Below are 22,458 nucleotides of genomic sequence, written 5' to 3' on the forward strand. Positions count from 1 at the left end.
CGGATCTGTCCAATCACGAGCAAGGGGGAGTGTCTCTACTCTCTATACACAGCGCGGCGGGGCGGGGAAAACAGCTATTCAAATGAAAGCTGACTGAAATGTTCCCCGTGCGGTGATTAACGCGGCAGCGGCATCATAACAGTAGGTACGGGGGACATGGCTGGATATACGGGGGACATGGCTGGATATACGGGGGGGACATGGCTGGATATACGGGGGGGACATGGCTGGATATATGGGGGGGACATGGCTGGATATACGGGGGGACATGGCTGGATATACGGGGGGGACATGGCTGGATATACGGGGGGACATGGCTGGATATACGGGGGGGACATGGCTGGATATACGGGGGGGACATGGCTGGATATACGGGGGGGACATGGCTGGATATACGGGGGGGACATGGCTGGATATACGGGGGGGACATGGCTGGATATACGGGGGGGCCATAGCTGGATATGTGGGGGGGACATGGCTGGATATGTTGGGGACATGGCTGGATATGTTGGGGACATGGCTGGATATGTGGGGGACATGGCTGCATATGGGGGGGGACATGGCTGCATATGGGGGGGGACATGGCTGCATATGGGGGGGGGACATGGCTGCATATGGGGGGGACATGGCTGCATATGGGGGGGGGGGACATGGCTGCATATGGGGGGGGGGGACATGGCTGCATATGGGGGGGGACATGGCTGCATATGGGGGGGGGGGGGCATGGCTGCATATGGGGGGGGACATGGCTGCATATGGGGGGGGGACATGGCTGCATATGGGGGGGGGGACATGGCTGCATATGGGGGGGGGGACATGGCTGCATATGGGGGGGGACATGGCTGCATTTGAGGACACATTTAAAAAAAAGTATCGGTATTCGGTATCGGCGAGTACATAAAAAAAAGTATCGGTACTTGTACTCAGTCCTAAAAAAGGGGTATCGGGACACCCCTAGTAATCAGTGCATATTTATAGCACTAATCAAAAAGGTGTCAAAATTTCTGATCTGTCGTCGCAATACCGCTTAAAATCGCAGGTCACACCATTACTAGTTAAAAAAAAAAAGAAAAAAAAGGAAAGCCATAAAAGTGCCATAAATCTTTCCCTTAGTTTGTAAACGCTATAACTTTTGAGCAAACCAATCTATATACGCTTATTGCGATTTATTTACCAAAAATATGTAGAAGAATACATATCGGCCTAAACTGATGAAGAAATTTGTTTTTTAAAAATATTTTTAGGGATATTTATTATAGCAAAATGTAAAAAATATTGTGTTTTTTGTTTTTCAAAATTGCCGATTTGTTTGTTTATAGTGCAAAAAAATTAAAACCGCAGAGGTGATCAAATAGCACCAAAAGAAAGCTCTATTTATGGGGAAAAAATTACGCAAATTTTGTTTGGGTACAGTATTGCATGACCGCGCAATTGTCAGTTAAAGCGACACAGTGCCAAATTTTAAAAAGTGCTCTGGTCAGGAAGGGGGTAAAACCTTCCAGGGCTGAAGTGGTTAACTTCTAAAGAGATTCATTATATCTCATACTTCTCGTTAATGTAAATCACAGCAAAGTGGTTTAAAGGTTCTTTTCTTAGTTTTATTTTGCTTGCGTTTATTATAAAGAATATGCTACTTTTTGATATAGAATGTAAAATAACAACTTTTTTGCATTCATTGTCTCCTAAATATTTCTGTAATTCTGCCATTGTATCTAATGTGCAAGAAACAGAGTTTACAAAAAAAAATGAAAATAGTTTGGAGTCGACAGACTCTGTAAGCAACGAACAATTGGTAAACCAATCATTCACCTGTCAGGCGGTTTGTCATGGTAACAATGCATATTTGCTGGATCGCATATTAATTTCCTATTCTATGATGGAAAATAAAGTACCAATTATATTTTTTCGTATTTGTAATATAAAAAATGTATAGCCCTCCCTGACTGACATTTTCTTTTCCGGGAGAGTGCAAAGTTATTTTCTAAGATTTGCCTAACAATTCCTATGGAGGACCTGCCATGTCCATTTACTGTAAATCAGATACATTGCAAATGACAATACTAAAGTGGACTTTAGTTTCCACTGTTCCAAGCTGCTAGACCCATTTCAAAAACATCAATTGGAGCACTAAAACAACTTACCTGTCAACCTTTGTCTTGGTCTGTGTCTGCTCTGTAAATTATTTGGCTGCCTTTATCTAAGCGGTCGATTAATGATGGTGTATCAGAGACGCATCAAAGAAGCAGAATTGGAGATGCATCAAAGAAGCAGAATTGCACAGCGGTCTGGCGGACCTAGACAAAGCCTACAAAAGTCTGGCAGTATTTTCAGTGCTCAAATGGATATTTTTAGAGTAGGTGCTGCAGCTTGAAACAGGGGACCTAAAGTCAATGTTTAAAACAAGGTCTAATTTAACCATAAATCATTTGTATGGTTCCTCAAATGTGCATGGCAAATGGTCAGCAATTGTAGCTGAATCTAGGAGAGCCGAAGCCGTCTAAAGTTACTTGCTTTAATAAACTTGCTCCAAAAAGTTTTTGTTTAAAAAAAAAAAAAACATACAGCCTTGTTTATTATAGCATTAATACAACCCATGTTGATGTGTCTATAAATATTAGGAAAGCATCCAACGAAAAATAAAATAAAAATTATGACATAGTGCATACAAAATTTAAAGTGCAAATTGCCAAAGTGAAAATCATCCATGCTTTGTATTTCTGTTCCAAATTTCAATGTGGCAATTTTTTTAAATCACAAAAAAGCATATGAAATTATTCAAATGCTAGATGACAAAAATATTCAAACAGCAAAGCTTTGGATAAAGAACAGGTTTTATATAATACAACAAAAACACATTTTCTGCTATTAATTTCTTCAAAACAGGATTTAAAAAAATAAATAAAAAAGTGTACTCAAAAAGCTGGAGTGGCCAATTAGATGATAGGAATAGTTATTTTTTTCCAAACAGAAAACAAACAGGAAAAAAATCTTTGACAAAGCACAGCATAAACAGCGTGCACTAGAGGCGCAGGAGGGAAGCAGATTGGTCCTATGACATATCAGTCTCTTTTTTGTTACAGGCCCGCCTGAGTTATTAGCTTGCAGGCACTCTCAATAACAAGAGAGTTTCATTTTAAAGAGGAAGCCTTGATTCGTATTTTGATTTTTACAGTGTGGATGAATGCAATAAATAATGTCTTCTTATTTCTCCTAAATGGCCCCATTTGAATCATCAAAAGAAAATTGAGGTTATTATGTGCTCTGTCTAGCAGCACTTTAGTTGCCAATTCTAAGGATGTTTGTTTATTACTTTATATTGGCAAGGGAGGTACTGCTGAATTAAACACTATAAATGTTTTAGGATGCAAGCATTTGTATGCAATTGCCTAGGTATTAGTCTAGTACATTTTCACACAGCGCAATACAAGAAAATTACATTTAATACAGGGGTATTCGGCATGACATACAGCCAATTACGCACTAAAACATACTGTTTCTGTTAGTTTAATAAGAACATTCTTTACCATATTCTACTTTATAACAAATTATTTCACCATAGTGACTATATTGATGATATTTTATATAAACTTTAGCATTTCAAATACAGCTATAGGTAATAGACTAAATAATGTAGATAACGGCAAGGATGGGAGCATTAACAGTGAGTTGCCAGCGCACAGATACAGACTTAAATAAAATATGCATGCTTAACGCACCTACAGTAAAGAGCAAGCTCTACTTGTGCATGACAAGGTAGACCAAATCTCATGAGCAGACACTAGTGCGCTGTGCCGTCACATCCCAAGGATGGTGATGTCACCCCCTGTAGTACAAAATCTGGGGGATAGGCAAGATTAAACTTAACTTGCTAGAATACTTGAGTCTTTTCTCTGCTGCTTGCTCCAGTTTTTAGCAACCTAAATCACAAGTGAATAGCAGCATTTTTAGCCTAACAGAGGGGTAACTTCCTGTATACACAACCAGATACCCCAACAGGCTCTTTGTGCACTGGAAGACAGATCACATTATTTTATTTATTTTTTGCCAGGCAAGGGAAGCCTTGTATTGGAAGACGCACTCTAGCTTCGGCTTTTCTCACTTAGAAACACCCACCTCCATGAGTCCAGCCCCCTCTCTACTGCTCTACAAAGCTCAGTGTCCTAGCTGTCATTTGCCTCTGAGCTAAAGACACTGAGAAAGAAAAGAACAGCAAGTCTGCTCATCCCCAACATTGGTACAATACATAGCCACATTACCTCTAGAAGCCGGACATCCAATCGCTTTAGTATTTCAGGATTGTCAAACTGTGCATTGGTTGCTCTCACAGCAGTTTCAAGTATCCCTGTAAGATTATGTTGGTACAATGTAGTTGCTGGACGAACAAGTTCTGGTCTAAGATATAATAAACAGATATCATCATTTCAATTCTGCAATATCTCATAGACACCTTCCTCAAGTGGACCCCCAAAATCCACACAATTATTAAAGGGTTACATTCACCTTTACCAAAAAAGCACATTAAACTGCCCCATATGGGTATAACAGCATAGTGTGCTAAACCTACCATCCACCCAAATAATGTAGGCCAAAACTACCTTAAACAGAGGCTTTTTTTTAAATCATGAACTGCCTGTGCTGGCTACATCCTGCATTATTGTAGGTAAAGTATCCGCTGGGACAAGTGTCCCCTAGTACAACCGGAGGGAGTGCCGTACTATCTGTTCAGGCTGAACATGCACAGTCTGTACTCTCTCCTGTCGCCTAAGATAAGCTCAGTGGCAGTGACAAAAGAGAGTACATACTGCGCATGTGTGATCTGAAAAAACAAGATGGCACCCCCTTCTGTGGCACTGGATGATGCTGGTCCCAACTGCTGCCCTGTCCCTAGGGATGGAGACATCAATAGTTTTACGATTTTAAGAAGGCTTCTTTTTAAATGTGGTTTTGGCCTACATTCTTTGAACTGAAAACGAGCACCAGCTGGAGAGTGGATTTAGCACACTATGCTGCTATACCGATAAACAACAGTATAGTCTGCTTTTTGGTAAAAAGGTGAACTAACCCATTGTTACTCCTAAGACTATAAGCCATACCAATGTATGTCTCCAAATCCTCCTCAGTTCCAATCTAATACATTTTAATCCTGCCAGTGCTTGCTGTAATCCAGTATTTTCCATGACAGATGGTTAAAAACAACTGTACTGCTCTACTGAATTTTCAGCAGCAATTTCAACCCTCAAAAAGCAAGTTTTTGCTTAAGTTTTACCCATAAAGTCATCATGCCGTCATCTCATTGTCAGCTCAGACATGAAGTTGACACCCTCTCTAAGTGGAAGTTGAGACATGTTCTATATCCCATACCTAAATCAACATACTACACCCACCACCCAAGTACAGGATCGCTAAAGGAATTGGTGGTCCCATGACCTCAACTAAAATCTGCATATATACAAAATCATTTTTTCGAAGGCTGTTGCTTCTCTAGAGGGGCTATTGTTATGTTTCGGTGAATATACTTGCTTTCTACTTTAATGTACCATATACGGTACTTGTTCTCTACTTGTACAACTTTGATATACTGTACATCTTAATGTGGCCTTTAATGCACCAGGATGTAGACTGATCTATTATCTCCACCGAGACATGTAACCGAGTAGATGCTGGCATGTATACGAGAATCTGCACATTTGCAATTGCATAAGTCCAACAATAAGTATGCATTGCAAATAGCATATGTACTATTAACATGCATTAAAAATTAAATATGGATGTTCTCTCAACTGCTATCAAGACCAGGCTGTTATTAACCAGCACTTCCCAGACATTCGACTAAGAGCGAAAGACTGCTTTCCAGCTAGGGCAAATACTTATCTGAGCTCAATCTATTGTTGTGCCCAAGAGCAGCAGCGCTGCTCTCTCTTTCTCATCTCGCAGAACTCAGAGGCAGTGGTGGAAGCCAATGGCCCCTTCTGCTGTCAATAAAATTCTGTATGGAGGGAGCGGGGGCAGGGCCTAGCTGCATTGTAAGTGTCAATAGAAGCTCAAAGGCTACCTAGCGATCAAGCCCGCATTAGTGGGGGAGGAGATTTGTGTCCGCTCTATGTAAAACCATTGCACAGAGCAGGTAAGAATAACATGTTTATTAAAAAAAAAAAAGCAAACCTTTACAATTACTTTAAAGCGGAAATCAACCCGCCAACTTATCTGTATCCCAAAAGAGTAACGCTGGTTATACACATCTCAAAACCTGTCCACTCCCTGCTGAAGTAGAGGATATCAGAGCTGTGGGAGGCGTTCCCGGGACCACCCGCCCCAGCTAACTTCAAATCAGACTGCAGGGCTGAACAAGAGAAATCTTAAGGTGTATGGCAAGCCTTACATCAAAGGCATGCCTCTGGTGATGTACATCACAGTTGCCAGTCTGCTTATAGTATTGTCAGCTTTCAATTAAACTTTCAAGTCTGTAAACAACTGGTGTCATAGCTGATCAGATGTCACCATGGCAACTACAGATCTAAATACAGGCTAAGGCGGCGTCATCTTCCGCTGTAAATAATAGGAGGATTTAGTTCCACTTTAACATATACAGTTGATGTTTTATTTACTAATTACAAGCATTTAAATAATGCAGACAATTTATACAGCTCTTTACATTCTCTACATTTACAGTAGTTGCTGTCATCCTGTCCTGAAGGACCTTACAATCTAAGGTCCCTTTCTCACATGCATACATATGTTGATAGCAGCCAACTAACCTACCAGCATATCTTTGGAATGTGGATGGAAACGCAATCACAGGGACAACATACAAACGTCTGGTCGGGATCAAACCTAGGACCCCAATACTGCAAGGAAAAAGTGCTGACCACTGTAAAGTTTTTACAGTTATAAATTTGTTTTACAATTCTATGTTCTGAATTAAGCCAATTTTTATATTTATAGGTGACAATGTTATTTCTGCTCCAAATATAAAGAAATGCTCAAGTTTAACTAAAATAAAAATGTCTTACTTAAGTAAGTCCATTAGATGGCGTATAAAATCTCCCTGACCCAGCAGGAGGTAACGTCTCATGGACTGCAAGTGCTCAAGCAAGTTGTAATTCTTGTTAAGAACATCCAGTAAATATTTGCTGGTCTCAAAATATGCAGCATCAATTTTACTCTGAAAAGCATTTTCCAGGTCTGTGAAAAGATCTGCAACTAAAAGGCATGAGAAACAAATGTAATTAATTGTGCACGGTTTATTATACACAAAAATGCATTCATTTTAAATGTCTGCTATGCAGCTTTAATATATATATATATATATATATATATATATATATATATATATATATATATATATATATATATATATATATATATATATATATATATATATATATATATATATATATATATATATATATATATATATATATATATATATATATATATATATATATATATATTTTTTTTTTTTTATTTATTTAAAGAAGATACCACAATCACAGAAAAACACTGTATTTTGACAGTGGAATGTCGTTAATACTTACAACAGTGTTGCACACATCACATTACTTTTTCCTACAAATGCATGCATACCCAGCTATCCAGTAAATCTGGCTAGAGATAGGATCATCTATACCCAGGAGAGTTCTAGGTGTTGCGTAATATAATTTCTACCTATAACATTCCCCACACATTCAAAGCAGGTACAGTGTGAATTTGCTATTCTGAGTCCCACTAAAGTAATGAAGCAGGTTGGAAAAAGATTGTGACTATTAAACGCCAATGTGGTTTACTTACATAATCTCAGCCCTTTGTATTGTAGGAAACTAAAGGCATTTATTCATACGAAAAGTTATCTTGCAATCTCAGCTGATCACGATGTAAACAAAAGCCGGTTATCGGAATTCCTTTCCCCATGCTGACAGCAGTTCCAGTCAATAACAGTTTTGTGTAAAAGGTTCATGATTAGTGTCCGGATTATCAGTGCAGTAGCAACAGTACTCATCAGTATTGCCAATTAGATGGGCAAAGTCAGAGCTTGACAAAGGAGCGCGCCCTGAGTTTTATCTACCAGTGCGCATACTCTGAAACACCGTTGCAACCCACCAGTGACGTCATCAGGCCCAGCGCCGCGTTCCAGCTTTCACCATCGGCCTGATCCAAGCCTCAGTTTCATCTTCTTGGTCCTGCTGGCTTGGATTTCTCCCCCACAGGCAGAAAAATCAGCTGCTCAGAATGCTGCTCTGCAGTGAATGTCACGCCAGTGTGGATGGACTTGTGTCTTACTTCCTTAAACCCCATGTAAATGGATAATGCACCTGTATCTCATTAAAATGTTTACAATTCTAACCTAGAGGCGCCTGTGTTTCTCTTCTCATTTGCCAATCAGTGCCCACCGGTGCTACTAATCAGTGCCATCAATCAGTGCTCATTAGTGCCTCCTTCATAGCGTCACCTATCAGTGCGAATCAGCACTGCTCATCAGTGCCCATCAGTGCTGCCTATCAGCACCGCCTCATCAGCACACACCAGTTAAGGAGAAAAATTACCTGTTAGTGAAATTTTTATAACAAACTATTAAAACGTTTTTTTTTTTTCCCTTATTAAAATTTTCTCTTTTTTCTTGTTTATTTAGCAAAAAATAAAAAACCCAGTAGTGATTAAATACCACCAAAAGAAAGCTCTGTTTCTGTAAAAAAAATTGCATGACCGTGCAATTGTCATTCAAAATGTGACAGCGCTGAAAGCTGAAAATTGGCCTGGGCAGGAAGGGAGTAAAAGTGCCCAGTAGGCAAGTGGTTAAACTGTTAAATAGAAAAAAAAATGAAACCTTACTTTAGTCATTATTGTGCTCTAGGAGAACAAACAACATCTTATTCCACGCAGCAAGAGGTCCAGGATGGCTTGCTTTAAAGCTCCCTTAGGGACCATTCTAAACAGGGCTGCAATGGGCATCCTTGCCCAATGCAATCCTAACACATAAACAAAGTAAAAATCCTAGTCATGGACGTTTGTGATTTTCAATAAAATGCTAACAAAAATAAGGTTACAGTACACATTAGAGACTGTGCAGTGCTACATGCTGTGTAAATAAATTGCCAGGGATTTTAACCTCTCCTTACTCAAAATCGAAAAAGATTGTAAAATCTAAAATTGGCTTTATACTTTAAACAAATCTGTAGAACATCTTAGAATCGATAGTTTCATATAACATTGATCAAACACAAGTAGTATTTATATTTTAATCTCCATATTAAGCTGTTCATATAAAACATCCATGTGTAGCCATTCGTGGAATAAAAAAAAATAAAAAAAAAAATAAGAAGATTATAGTGCATTAGTGGCATTTACCATCCTTTGGTGATTCTGCGGTTTTGGCCACTGCCATCATTTTAGCTGTAGGTGTCTGATCATGACACACTTGATGCAGAAAGTTAATAGACTTCCCAATCAAAAGAACCTAGGAATTAACCGTATAAAGAATTTTCTATTAGTACCAAAATGTTGTGAGTCATATTGTATATTTAAAAAAAAAATAGACTTTTGAAGAATTCAGACTTTTGTAAATTCCTTGGAGAACAGTACAGGACACAGGTTGAATATTCATAGACTCATAGCGTCAGAACACCACCTCTGAGTCCTTGGTTTTGTAGCAAGCAATGCAGGGGAAAGAAGGAATAGAAGAGAGGGTGGCCCGTGACTTTTACTGTATTCCAAGATATGGAATTTACTGGTAATTCAAAATTCTTCTTATACTGTACAAGACACAGGCTGAGTATTCATAGACCTTGAGACATGCCCATGCAACAAATGAGAAGGGTGGGCAACACCTACGCAAACAGAACTGTGCCCTTCAACAAAAAAGTGAAAAGACCATGTTTCAGAGTGACGCTGCAAAAACCGGCATCTGCCTATGACTGCGTGTCCACCTGGTAAATCTATGAAAAGCTAACAGAGGAAAGCTAGCGGCCTTACAAAGCTGGGCAAGGAAAACCAAGGAAGTCCCCACTGACTAGGTAGAGAAGGCAGGTAAAAGCACTGGTGGGGATTCGTCCTTTGGGGTTGGTTCCCATTAGTGCGATGTCCAACTACGGATGCGATCTATACTGTACTGCAGTGCAAATCACATGCGATCTCTGTGTGATGCGATTTGAGCCATCCACATAGCATGCCTGAATTTGTATCGCATTCAGACCAAACTCACACAGGACCATTTTTTTGGTCAGCAGCAGGATCGGATCCCATGGGTTTTCACACCCATGTGATCCGATTCCTGTCCGAATTTGCAGTTCGCACTGCGATATGCAAACTGATATGGGGGGTGTCATTAACTTTCAATAGACATTTCCAGCAGTGTGAACTGCCACCAGTAGACATGCGATACGGTAACCCACAGTGGATTCGCAGGGTTCCCGTATCGCAGTGTGAACCGAGCCTAATGCCGCGTACAGACGGTCATTTTTTGTGATGAAATAAAATGACATTTTTAAAAATGTCAATTAAAATGATCGTGTGTGGGCAAAATGTCATTTTATGTCTTCTGAAAAATGACAAAAAAAAAATTCGAACATGCTCGAATTTTTTGTGTCGTTTTTCAAAATGTCATTTTTTGTGTCAATGAAAATGATAGTGTGTGGGCAAAACGACGTTTTTAAACCCGCACATGCCCAGAAGCAAGTTTTGAGACGGAAGGTAAAACTACCATTCATAATGGAGTAAGCACATTCATCACGCTGTAACAGACAGAAAAGCACGAATCATCTTTTACTAACAAGTAACCAGCTAAAAGCAGCCTCAAGGCGAATAGAACTTCCCCTTTAGAGTGCCGTCACTTTGTTCATCATTTTTCAAAATGATGGTGTGTATGCTACATCGTTTTTGAAAATGAAGTTTCAAAAATGTCGTTTTTTTTCATCACTTCAAACGTCATTTTTTTTTCATCACAAAAAATGACCGTCTGTATGGGGCATTAGGGTCCTTTCACACTAGCGGACTGTTCGTCCGTTCATTACAAGTCCGTTAACGGACTTGTAATGAATCCCTATGGGATCGCGTCCGTTAGCGGATGGAGCATCCGCTAACGTCCGCGTCCGTCGGGATCCGCTTTTGCGAACGGAAGAAACCCTATTTTTCTTCCGTTCGGCGGAACGGATCGGATGCAGACGGACAGACGGTCCGTCTGCATCCGATCCCCCATAGGGGAGAGCGGAGCAGAGACAGGGCAGTCTCTGCACTGTGTGCGGGGACCGCCCTATCCGCCGACAGCTCAGCGGGGATGATGGAGGATCCCGCTGAGCTTTGGCGGACACACGGAGCGGACACAGAAACGGTCCGCTCCGTGTGAAAGGACCCTTACAGTGATATTAACATCTCATTGAAAAAAATAACAAACATGTTATACTTACCTGCTCTGTGCAGTGGTTTTGCACACAACATTCCAGATCCTCCTCTTCTCGGGTCCCTTACCGGCGCTCCTGGCCCTACAGCAAGCAGTTAGTTATGGGGGCACCGAGCCAAGCCGCTGTTCTGTGTGTCCATTTAGACACAGAGCCACGGCTCGGCCCTGCCCCCTCTCTCTCCTCATTGGCTCCCTGACTTTAATTAACAGCAGCGCCCACTGCTGTCTCAGCCAATGAGGAGGGAGAGTTCTGGACAGCAAAGGCTCTTTTGCAATATCAATGGATCTAGAGGGTGCTCAAGTAAGTATTAGGAGGGCTGCTGCACACAGAAGTGTTTTGACATAATGCATAGAATGCATTAAGATAAAAACCTTCTGCCTTTCGAACCACTTTACTACTGTTTTAAGGCCAAGTTTTGGTCAAGTCCTTATTGTAAAAAGGCAATAATAGGCTGCACAGAGTAATCTCTGGGACTGAAGATGCCTGTGTTCATACCAGGCAAAGAAGGATTTCCAGGTAGGACAATAGATTTTTCTGGAAGTGGCTTTTCTTGCTTTAAGCAAGGTAGGGATGACAGACTCATAGGCCCCTCTGTCTCTTACAACCTGGGATTCAGCAATTATGCCAATAAAGCTAGTGACTGAGAGGCATGATTTAATGAATGACCCAGAGACAGCAGGTCTAGCTTGTTGGAGAGAGGCCATTGGTCAATTTGTCTGATTGCACCCTAAATTAGTGTCCTTGTAGAGAGAGAGAGAGAGGGGGGGGGGGAGGGGGCGGTGATGCAGAACCATCCTCATTTCTTTGAGCTTAAGGACACTGATAGGGAGCTTGGTTTCCACTAATGACCATGTTTCTTGGACTTTGGGGCACTGGAAAAATCCTCCACAGCCTGGTAAGATTGAATGATCATTTATTTTGTGCATGCTCCATATCAAAAATGAAGAGGTTACTGAAGTTACAAAAATTCTCATACAACAGAATAATGCCGCGCACACACGATTGGAAATTCCGACCAAAAAATTGTGGATTTTTCCGAACGGAATGTTGGCTCAAACTTGTGTTGCATACACACGGTCACACAAAATTCCGACCGTCAAGAACGTAGAACGTACAACACTACAACGAGCCGAGAAAAATTTTTCTTGTCTGAAAAATTGAGAACCTGCTCTCAAATTTTTTCTGTCGGAAATTCCGACAGAAAAAGTCAGATGGGGCCTACACACGGTTGGAATTTCCGACCAAAAGCTCACATCAAATTTTTCTTGTCGGAATTTCCGATCGTGTGTACGCGGCATTAGTATTTGGAAATTATGTAATGTATTGTATTGTATTTTCAGACAAAAACTGTACTAATTAAAAAATGACAATCGTATGATCTAGGCTCCTCTTCTGTGTCTGCCATACCAAGCCGCTTGCTCAGGCCTGCCCCCCGCGCTCTGCTCTCAGGATTTGACGAACAGTAGCAGGAGCAAAAAGCTCCCACTGCTGCAAGAACATTCTGTGAAAAGAGAAAGACAGGGAAGATGAACTGCCAATGAGCACAGCACAGGATCTATGCAGCACTCAGGTAAGTGCCTGGGGTAAAGGGGGGTGGTATGGCACGTGGCAACATTTTTTTACCTTAATGCAGAGAATGCATTAAAGTAAAAAACTTTTAGCTTTAGGACAACTTTAACCACTTACCCCCCGGACCATATTGCTGCCCAAAGACTAGAGTACTTTTTGCGATTCGGGACTCTGTCGCTTTAACAGACAATTGCGCGGTCGTGCGACGTGGCTCCCAAACAAAATTGCCGTCCTTTTTTCCCCACAAATAGAGCTTTCTTTTGGTGGTATTTGATCACCTCTGCGGTTTTTAGTTTTTGCGCTAACAAAAATAGAGCGACAATTTTGAAAAAAATGAATATTTTTTACATTTTGCTGTAATAAATATCCCCCAAAAATATATAAAAAAAACTTTTTTTTCCTCAGTTTAGGCCGATACGTTTTCTTCTACATATTTTTCGGAAAAAAAAATCGCAATAAGCGTTTATTGATTGGTTTGCGCAAAAGTTATAGCGTTTACAAAATAGGGGGTAGTTTTATGTCATTTTTATTATATTTTTTTTACTAGTAATGGCGGCGATCAGCGATTTTTTTTTTCGGTACTGCGACATTATGGCGGACACTTCGGACACTTTTGACACATTTTTGGGACCATTGGCATTTTTATAGCGATCAGTGCTATAAAAATGCATTGGATTACTATAAAAATGCCACTGGCAGTGAAGGGGTTAACACTAGGGGGCGGGGAAGGGGTTAAGTATGCCTGGGTGTGTTCTTACTGTGGGGGGGGGGGTGGCCTCACTAGGGGAAACACTGATCCTCGGTTCATACATTGTATGAACCGAAGATCAGCATTTCCCCTGCTGACAGGACCGGGAGCTGTGTGTTTACACACACAGCTCCCGGTCCCCGCTCTGTACCGAGCGATCGCGTGTGCCCGGCGGCGATCGCGCCCGCCAGGCACACGCACGGGAGTCGGGGGCGAGCGGGGGGCGCGCGCGCGCGCGCCTCCGGCGGCGCACGCCCCTAGTGGCGGCTGGGAGAGAGGACGTCTTATTACGTGCTCTCGCCCAGCAGAGCCACCTTGTGGACGTATTTCGACGGTGCGCGGTCGGCAAGTGGTTAAGACACAATAGCGGAAAACTTCAAGACCCACAGAGTAGGGTAGAGTTATAGGGGAGGCACCCATGCGCATATACTCAAAAGCCTTGCCAGTGTCCCATAAATTGAAGGTATGAGCCTTTAACCAACAATATTTGAATAGTCAGCCTGTGTCCTGTATTGTAAAAATAAGATAAACAGATTTATTGTGCTACAAATTATTAGGTACTGCATTTACAAGAGAGTTGCTGATTTAGGTTATCAATGGCATTTTAAGGACCTATGGTAGAACAACCTGCAGTGATGACATTATATATATATATATATTATATATATATACATACACACACACACATACACACACACACACACACATTTACTCTACGGTGTAAAGAGTCCACATAAACCTCCCAACTGTCTGGCAACTTACAAAAAGAGTGTCGGCAACTCGATTGCTTCTTCTTAAATCTTTATTGAGCACAAACAGCAGTTTTGCGTTTTGATGTCGCACTGCTGTTTGTGCTCAATAAAGCTAAAGACGAAGCAATCGAGTTGCCGGCATTCTTTTTGCAATTTTGATGTATGGGACACAATGGACTGAACAGCGTTATTCAGCTCATCATCCTACAAACATGCGGTAGAGCTTGGGTGCGTTTTTGTCTATATTACCATGTCTGACAACTTGTTGTGTTGGAGTAAATATGTGCTTTTATGTGTTTCAAGAGGGACTTTATTTCTGCAGGTGTGCAGTCCTAGCACTGCTGCTTTTATGGCCCTCAATGGTTTGTGGACACTGAAAATCAGTCAAATTTGGCCATCCACACATCTCATAAAATGTGTCTGTTGAAACCCAACTTAAACGAATCTGTACTTGCATGGGCACTAGAGAACAAAATAATTAATTCATAAATTGCCAAATCTAACTTTATTATTACAGGTACTTATATAGCACTGTCAATTTACACAGTGCTTGACATACATACATATATGAACATTCACATCCGTCCCTGCCCTCAAGGAGCTTACAATTTAAAGCGGAGTTCCACCCAAAAGTGGAACCTCCGCTTATTTTCTTCCTCCCCCCTCCGGAGCCACATTTGGCACCTTTAAGGGAAGAGGAGGGAACAGGGACCTATTTTTTGACAGGTCTCTGTCCCTACTTCCAGGAGACTGCGCCATCCCATGGAAGTTCGGCTCCCCCTCCTTCTCCTTCCGCCGCCTGGCCAATTAGAAAACGTCACGATTGTGCAGCAAGCAGCCGGGCGTGAAGCCGAAGGGCTGTTTCTCTTAGTGAGATGGCGGCGGCAGGACCCGACCTGAAAATCCGCTGGGACGACGACATTGCAGGCTCCCTGGACAGGTAAGTGTCCAATTATTAAAAGCCAGCAGCTACAGTATTTGTAGCTGCTGGCTTAAAAAAAAAAAAAACCCTCTGACGGAACTCCTCTTTAAGGTCCCTAACTCGCATACATATACTAGGGCCAATTTAGACAGGATACAATTAACCTACCAGCATGTCTTTGTTTGGGAGGAAAGCGGAGTACCTGGAGGAATCCCACACAGGGAAAACATGCAAACTCCAGGCAAGTAGTGTCGTGGTTGGGATTCAAACCAACGACCCAAGTGCTGCTAGGCAGAAGTGCTATCCACTACACCACTGTGACTTTACAAAGGCAATCTGCAATTTCCATTTAACAATAAAGCGGAACTAAAGTTAGAAAAAAAAAATTCAAACAGACATAGTCTTTACTACAGAAGACATATTGCAATAAGATACACTTACTTGCCTGTTCACAATCTCCTATAGAATGCACACTGCCTGCCTGCTTGCTGGGATGACTTCACTACTACGCATGCACTGGAGTGATGTCATCCCGTGCTGGCCAATCAAGACAGCCAAAGTCTAGCACCTGAAAGAAGCTGGCACAGGCAAAGGACTTTTTGGCGTCAGACCATTGCAACAAAGAAAAGTATTTTTACAGTTAGTTGTGCTTTAAAATGTATGTTAGCCCAGAAATAATATCAGATATATAGTACATGTCTATTTTCATGTTTTTTTTTGGACAAAGTAGCCTGTTCTTTATTTGCACTGAAATACTTGGTGATCCTGCCAGTTCCTCCTCTTCCCCGTTTCATTCTGACTACGCCAAGCACAGAAGCAGATCCATGCTGGGATGGTCAGTTTGCGCATCTGCTTGGAGATGCAGGACATAATGTCAACGAACGGTGTGCCCAAACCTCACATGCAAGAAGTGTAGGGAAAGGAACACCTGTATGAAAAACAAAGCTTATTTTTACGTGATCAGTAAATGGAAATACCAAAAACAATTCACCTTTCTAGACTGATCCATGGTTATGAAAGATGGGATCATTGATTTCCTAAGAGTATATTTGTCATGCCAAAGTCGGTCTGTCTTTACTGTTGGATCTGAAGCTACAAAAAACTGAAGAGACAAACAAGCATGTGTTTACTTTCAGGAATTGAAAAGGACCAAATGGAAATACAATTAAAAAAAAAAATTAAAAAAAATAAAACCCTTCTGTAAATATTCCAAACCCAACATTAAGTAGCTTCATGTAATGACCTTGATTCTATTACATTTGCATGTTAAGAAATGTTAATAAAATATTACAACAAAAGACAATTGCGCTTGAAAAACATATGTAGGTAAAAGGAATTTTAATTTACCTGCAGAGTATTTGCACCTAAGAACATACTGAAATCACATACATAGTTTACATGTTAAAAAAAATAATTACACTGTGCCATCATTACTGGAAATGGAAGGAAACAAAAGAACAAAAGCAATCAAGGTCATTATCTACTGATGTACTGATGCAATCCCTGTTCAAGGATCTGCGATTTCCATCATGACATGCAGAAAAAGTGAAGAAAAAAAAAAAAGATAATTGTACTATGATTTCTCATTAATTACTGGGTAAATGCCAAGGCTAAGTAAGTAAAATGTAAATAGCATTCAGTTTTACATGTTATTAGCTATTAAAGGCACCAAAATGATGTTGCTTCTTGACATGTTTATGGGAAATGATTTATGCTTGAAAAGGTATTTATCCAGAATGGGTATCTGGAATCTTTTGTATTAGTAGTATACCTCTTGTGCCCGATTCGGAACACAGGAGGATCTCTTGGCACCAGTTTGTTTTCTCAGAAAATGTCAGTGCGCAAAAGAACAAACCAAGATAGTAATTAGATTATATCTGCAGTACAATAAATAACAAGTTTTAAATCAAATAGTTCAAAAGGCAAACCAAGTTATAATATGAAACGGGAAAATCAAGCAAATTGCCCCAAACAATAATGTACTACCCAGCATATTACCCTGCAGCTTTACAGTCACAAAAATAAATAGCTATGTCATATTAAAATTACCCAGCAAGATGATTCCACTTTTGCAACCAAATTGGCATAACACCTGCTTTATATGTTGCATGATCCCACCCATTCATATAGTAATTTAAAAATGTAAATTAATATCATTTTTTTTTAAACTCCAATACAGGGCACTTTTACCCTCTTCCTGCCCAAGCCAATTTTTCACCTTCAGCACTGTTGCACTTTGAATGACAACTGCGCAGTCAAGTAACACTGTACCCAAACTAAAAATGGCGATTTTACTGCTTTCCTCCCCCATCACAAGTGTAAACAAGCTCTCAGCCTGGGTTCACACTATTGCGAACACAGGCATTGATGTGCAGATCACATACAATGTCTGTGCAATACGAATTCAGCCATATAATTGTATGGCTGGACTCGCATTGGATTTGCATGAAAAAAGGTACAGAAACCCTTTTTCCCCCTACACTGAAATCAGATTGCATGGGTGTTCACACCCATGTGATCCGATTCCTGTCCAAATTCACAGTTCGTACTGCGATCTGTGAAACGATCTGGGAGTGTCATTAACTTTGTATCGACACCCACAGCCGGCCGGCTTTTTTCCTATACATGCTGTTTTTACATGCATTCGATGCAAGTGCATTCCTTTATTTTAAATAAAACGTCCGTTGGATTTACACTATGCTGAGTTTTTTTCCTTTTTGGGTCCTCCTTTGAGTACATCTATTGAAATGGATTCTGGCCATCATGGATCTCGTGAAGGGATCAGATCACCTGCTCTGCTATAATATATGTGAATCTTCCCTGATTCCAATTGCCATCTGTCTTCTCTCATAAGGGCTGGGTATTAAGCCACAAAACGCTCATATGCTTGCTGTCTGGTAAGCGTGCAATTTATGTGGTAGAGGAACACTTATGATCGTGCTGTGTGTCACTAATATCACGAGGATAATTTAAGGCATGTTTTCACTCTTTGTACACAATGGCGTTTAATGTGTACAATAGATTATTTCAGATTAGATTATTTCAATCATATTTAATGTTATTTACTTTTCCATTTTTCATTTTTATTTTTCATGTAGCACAGCTCTATTTTTCTCTTAATGTCGTTTTAAACAAGCTGCTAGCAGACTTCAGCACTTCTTCAAACTTGTTGAAGCCTGCTAGCAGTTTGTTTAAAATGACAGCCAGCACTCTCATTAGGATATGTGTTCGACATTTAAAAATTGGAGCTGAATGGTACTTTAAGACCTTACTTACACTTACTTTACATTGTGGCAGTAGAAACACTTTTAAAGCAATGTGAATGCCAAGCAAAGACGCTCTATGAAATACAATTGTTAACGTACAATCCTGTACGTACAAGTGAGTTTGCCCTGCTTAACCACTTAAGGACCTTAGGTGTTTTTCAGATTTGGTGTTTGCAAGACTAAAACAGTTTTTTCTGCTAGAAAATTACTTAAAACCCCCAAACATTATATATTTTTTTTCTAACACCCTAGAGAATAAAATAGTGGTCATTGCAATACTTTTTGTCACACCGTATTTGCGCAGCGGTCTTACAAGCGCACTTTTTTTGGAAAAAAATCACTTTTTTTAATTAAAAAATAAGACAACAATCTTAAAATTTGGCCCAATTTTTTTATATATTGTGAAAGATAATGTTACGGCGAGTAAAATAATACCCAACATGTCACGCTTAAAAATTGCGCCCGCTCGTGGCATGGCGTCGAACTTTTACCCTTAAAAATCTCGATAGGCGAAGTTTAAAAAATTCTATAGGTTGCATTTTTTGAGTTACAGAGGAGGTCTAGGGCTAGAATTATTGCTCTCGCTCTAACGATCGCAGCGATACCTCACTTGTGTGATTTGAACACCGTTTTCATATGCAGGCGCTACTCGCGTATGTGTTCGCTTCTGCGCGCAAGCTCTTCGGGACGGGGCGCTTAAAAAAAAATTTGTTTTTGTTTTCTTATTTATTGTATTACTTTTTACACTGAAAAAAAAAAAAATTAATCACTTTTATTCCTATTATAAGGAATGTAAACATCCCTTGTAATAGAAAAAAGCATGACAGGTCCTCTTAAATATGAGATCTGGGGGTCAAAAAGACCTCAGATCTCATATTTAGACTAAAATGCAAGAAAAAAAAATTGAAACTGTCATTTTTTCAAATGACAAAAAAAAAAAATGTTTCTTTAAGACGCTGGGCGGGACTGACGTTTTGACGTCACTTCCGCCCAGCAGAGCTATGGGGACGGGTGAAGGACATTTTTCCCTCACTCGCATCCCCAGTCAGCTGCCGAACAGACCCGATCGCCTCCGGTAAGCGGCGGAGGGCGCGGGAGAGCGGCGGGAGGCCCTCTCCCGCCACCGATAACGGCGATCTCGCGGCAAATCCGCCACGAAGACCGCCGTTATCGTGTACAGCAGTGGTCATCAACCCTGTCCTCAGGGCCCACTAACAGGCCAGGTTTTATGTATTACCTTGGGGAGATGCAGTCTAGAATACTGCAATCACTGAGGAGCAAATTATATCAGCTGTGATGTATTTCAGTTATCTTGCAAACCTGGCCTGTTAGTGGGCCCTGCAGGACAAGGTTGATGACCACTGGTGTACAGGACCCTTAGCACTAAAGATGGATACCTCGGTTGTGGCAGCAGCTGCTGCCGTTACCGAGATATCCATCTTTAAAATTACGACGTATATATACACAGTGCAGGGTCCGGAAGTGGTTAAATGTGCCATGTATAGCCTGTGTCACTTTCATCATGCTTTGCCGCATCTCAAAGCCCCCATAAAAGTATATGGCCTTGTTTAGACTTTCTTTGTTCAGAGAGCAGAGCAGTTGTAAACGGGCACTAACAAAGGGTTAACAATCTTAAAGCTTGTATGTTGTTTTGTATCAGCCGAAATGAACTCTGCCCCCTCTTTGTCCTTCACCAATCTTTCAGAATAAATTGTAGTCCTGTGTAAAATCCTGCTCCAAAGAAACAACTAGAGAAAGGTAAAATATAATGTATATTTATTTTTTTGGTATGCTACATGAATAGGAATACAAACATAAGGGGGTTGCCTTAATCGTGATGGAATGTGGGGGGCAGTGAAATAAAAAAAAGTTGTTTTTAAGGGGGAACCACCGCTTTAATGTTTGGGGGTTCTAAGAAATTTTCTAGCAAAAATTTTAAAAAAACATTAAAAAATTTCAAGTCACCATGAAGCCCCTTTCATTTTTTAAAAGCCCCAGGCATTTCTAAAAGCACTTCCGCCAATAAAAATGTTTTATTTTTTTTATTGGGACAATTTTTGCTCAATCAGTGCCACCTACAATAGTGCTCATTTATTTTTTTCTAAGGCCCCTTTCAGATTTGCGGATGAAAACGGGACATACATTGGTCCCTATGCGATTGCGGGTGCGGGATGAACATCCGCTGACACCCGTAATCACCTGCCTTCGCAAAGATCCGATTTTGCGGACGGAAGAAAACCCTATTTTTTCTTCCGTCTGCAGATCGGATGAACACGGACATACGGTCCGTGTTCATTCGATCCCCCCATAGGGGAGAGCGGAGAAAAGACAGGGCGGTCCCTGCACAGTGTGCGGGGACCGCCCTGTCAGCCGCCGGCTCAGCAGGGATATACGGAGCGATCCCCGCTGAGCCGACGGACACACGGAGGCGGATCATTACTGATCCGCCTCGTGTGAAAGGGCCTTAACTGCAGGGAGACTCCTCGGTATCAGAATACAAAGACGCAGCAGGGAGGATTCCCCCATCCAATGTTTGGATGGGCGAATTAGGTAATTTTTTTTTTGTTCACCATATGCACTAAGCTCTGAGGCAAATGCTAAATGCAACTTCCTTTATTTGCCTTTAATAAATCAACACACTTTGTTTTTAACAGACCAAGCTAAAGTAGAACCATATAGGCACCCCATTTTGGATAGAGTAAGAGGGTTTTAACACCTGTCAAGATTTTTTCTTTTTTTTTTCGTCATCTATGTCCCAATGGAGATATTTACCTTCACTTCCTGTCCCATAGCCAAAAAAATAAGTGAGAGGAAATCCCTGCAGATTAAGGGAATCCATTGAGCCCCTCCAGGTCACCAGAACTAGTGTCCTCATTGGAAGATTTTCCCTCCATTAGGCCCTGTACACACGACCGAGAAACTCGACGGGCAAAACACATCAGTTTGCTCGTCGAGTTCCTTGTTCGGCTGTCAGAAAACTCGTCGAGCCAAATGTTCCCATTGCCCAACGAGGAAATAGAGAACATGCTCTCTTTTTGGCTCGACGGGTTTCCCGACGGGTTTCTCGACAAAAAGTGTACACACGACCGGTTTTCTCGGCAGAATACGTCTCCCATCGAGTTTCTTGCTGAATTCTGCCGAGATAACCGGTCGCGTGTACGGGGACTCACGGTTTTGTAGACAGGCCAACATTTGTAAGTTTATTTTATTTGGACGGTTGATGATAGTGTGAAACAGGTGAAGTAGAGATCAAAAAGCTCATACAGCAATAAAAACCTAACAGGTGTTTTAATTGAACTTCACTGCTTCCAAAAAAAAGTTTTGCCTTTCGTTTTGTTTTTACTTATACTTTAAAGAGGCAACAAAATAAACGGTTAAAGTCATACCTCATGGTAAGTATCTTCCAACTCTCCATCATAAATCCAGCGGTAAAGGAAGTTTACAATTGGATGTGACACTAAACCAAGAATATGCTGCACCAAGGAACGCATATATGGGTCTCCTGTTTTACTGTATGCATGTACTGCCGATGCCAACTCTCCCCCTTTCCTTCCTAAGAAAATCATAAAAAAATTATAAAAGTTAAAACAATTAATCCTAAAATAATTTTTATACATGCTAATGCCAGGGAAGGCCTATGTACGAAATTAGGGATTGTGGTACATATCACTGCTTATGCCAGAGTGAAAGCATTTATTGTAATCATTCACGGTTAACGCTAAACTGATAACCTGTTTGTACTTTTAAAACATCACTTATTGGATACTGAAGTTTGTTGCCCCTTCATAGTTATGCGCATTTTAATGTTTCA

The 22,458-nt window shown here is 40.8% G+C and overlaps 1 protein-coding gene across 1 annotated transcript in view; it reads right to left on the reverse strand.

Moving 5' to 3' along the window:
* TUBGCP3 (tubulin gamma complex associated protein 3) overlaps positions 1 to 22,458 on the reverse strand; it is a 134,264-nt gene that overhangs the window by 41,445 nt on the left and 70,361 nt on the right. The window contains exons 11-15 of the mRNA XM_040336227.1: positions 22,034 to 22,200; positions 16,373 to 16,483; positions 9,343 to 9,451; positions 7,011 to 7,200; positions 4,257 to 4,392 (exon numbers count right to left, since the gene is read on the reverse strand). Coding sequence (XP_040192161.1) covers positions 4,257 to 4,392; positions 7,011 to 7,200; positions 9,343 to 9,451; positions 16,373 to 16,483; positions 22,034 to 22,200 — 713 coding nt within the window. The remainder of the gene's footprint in view (positions 1 to 4,256; positions 4,393 to 7,010; positions 7,201 to 9,342; positions 9,452 to 16,372; positions 16,484 to 22,033; positions 22,201 to 22,458) is intronic.

The sequence above is a fragment of the Rana temporaria genome, chromosome 2, assembly GCF_905171775.1.
Source record: "Rana temporaria chromosome 2, aRanTem1.1, whole genome shotgun sequence".
Classification (NCBI taxonomy): domain Eukaryota; kingdom Metazoa; phylum Chordata; class Amphibia; order Anura; family Ranidae; genus Rana; species Rana temporaria.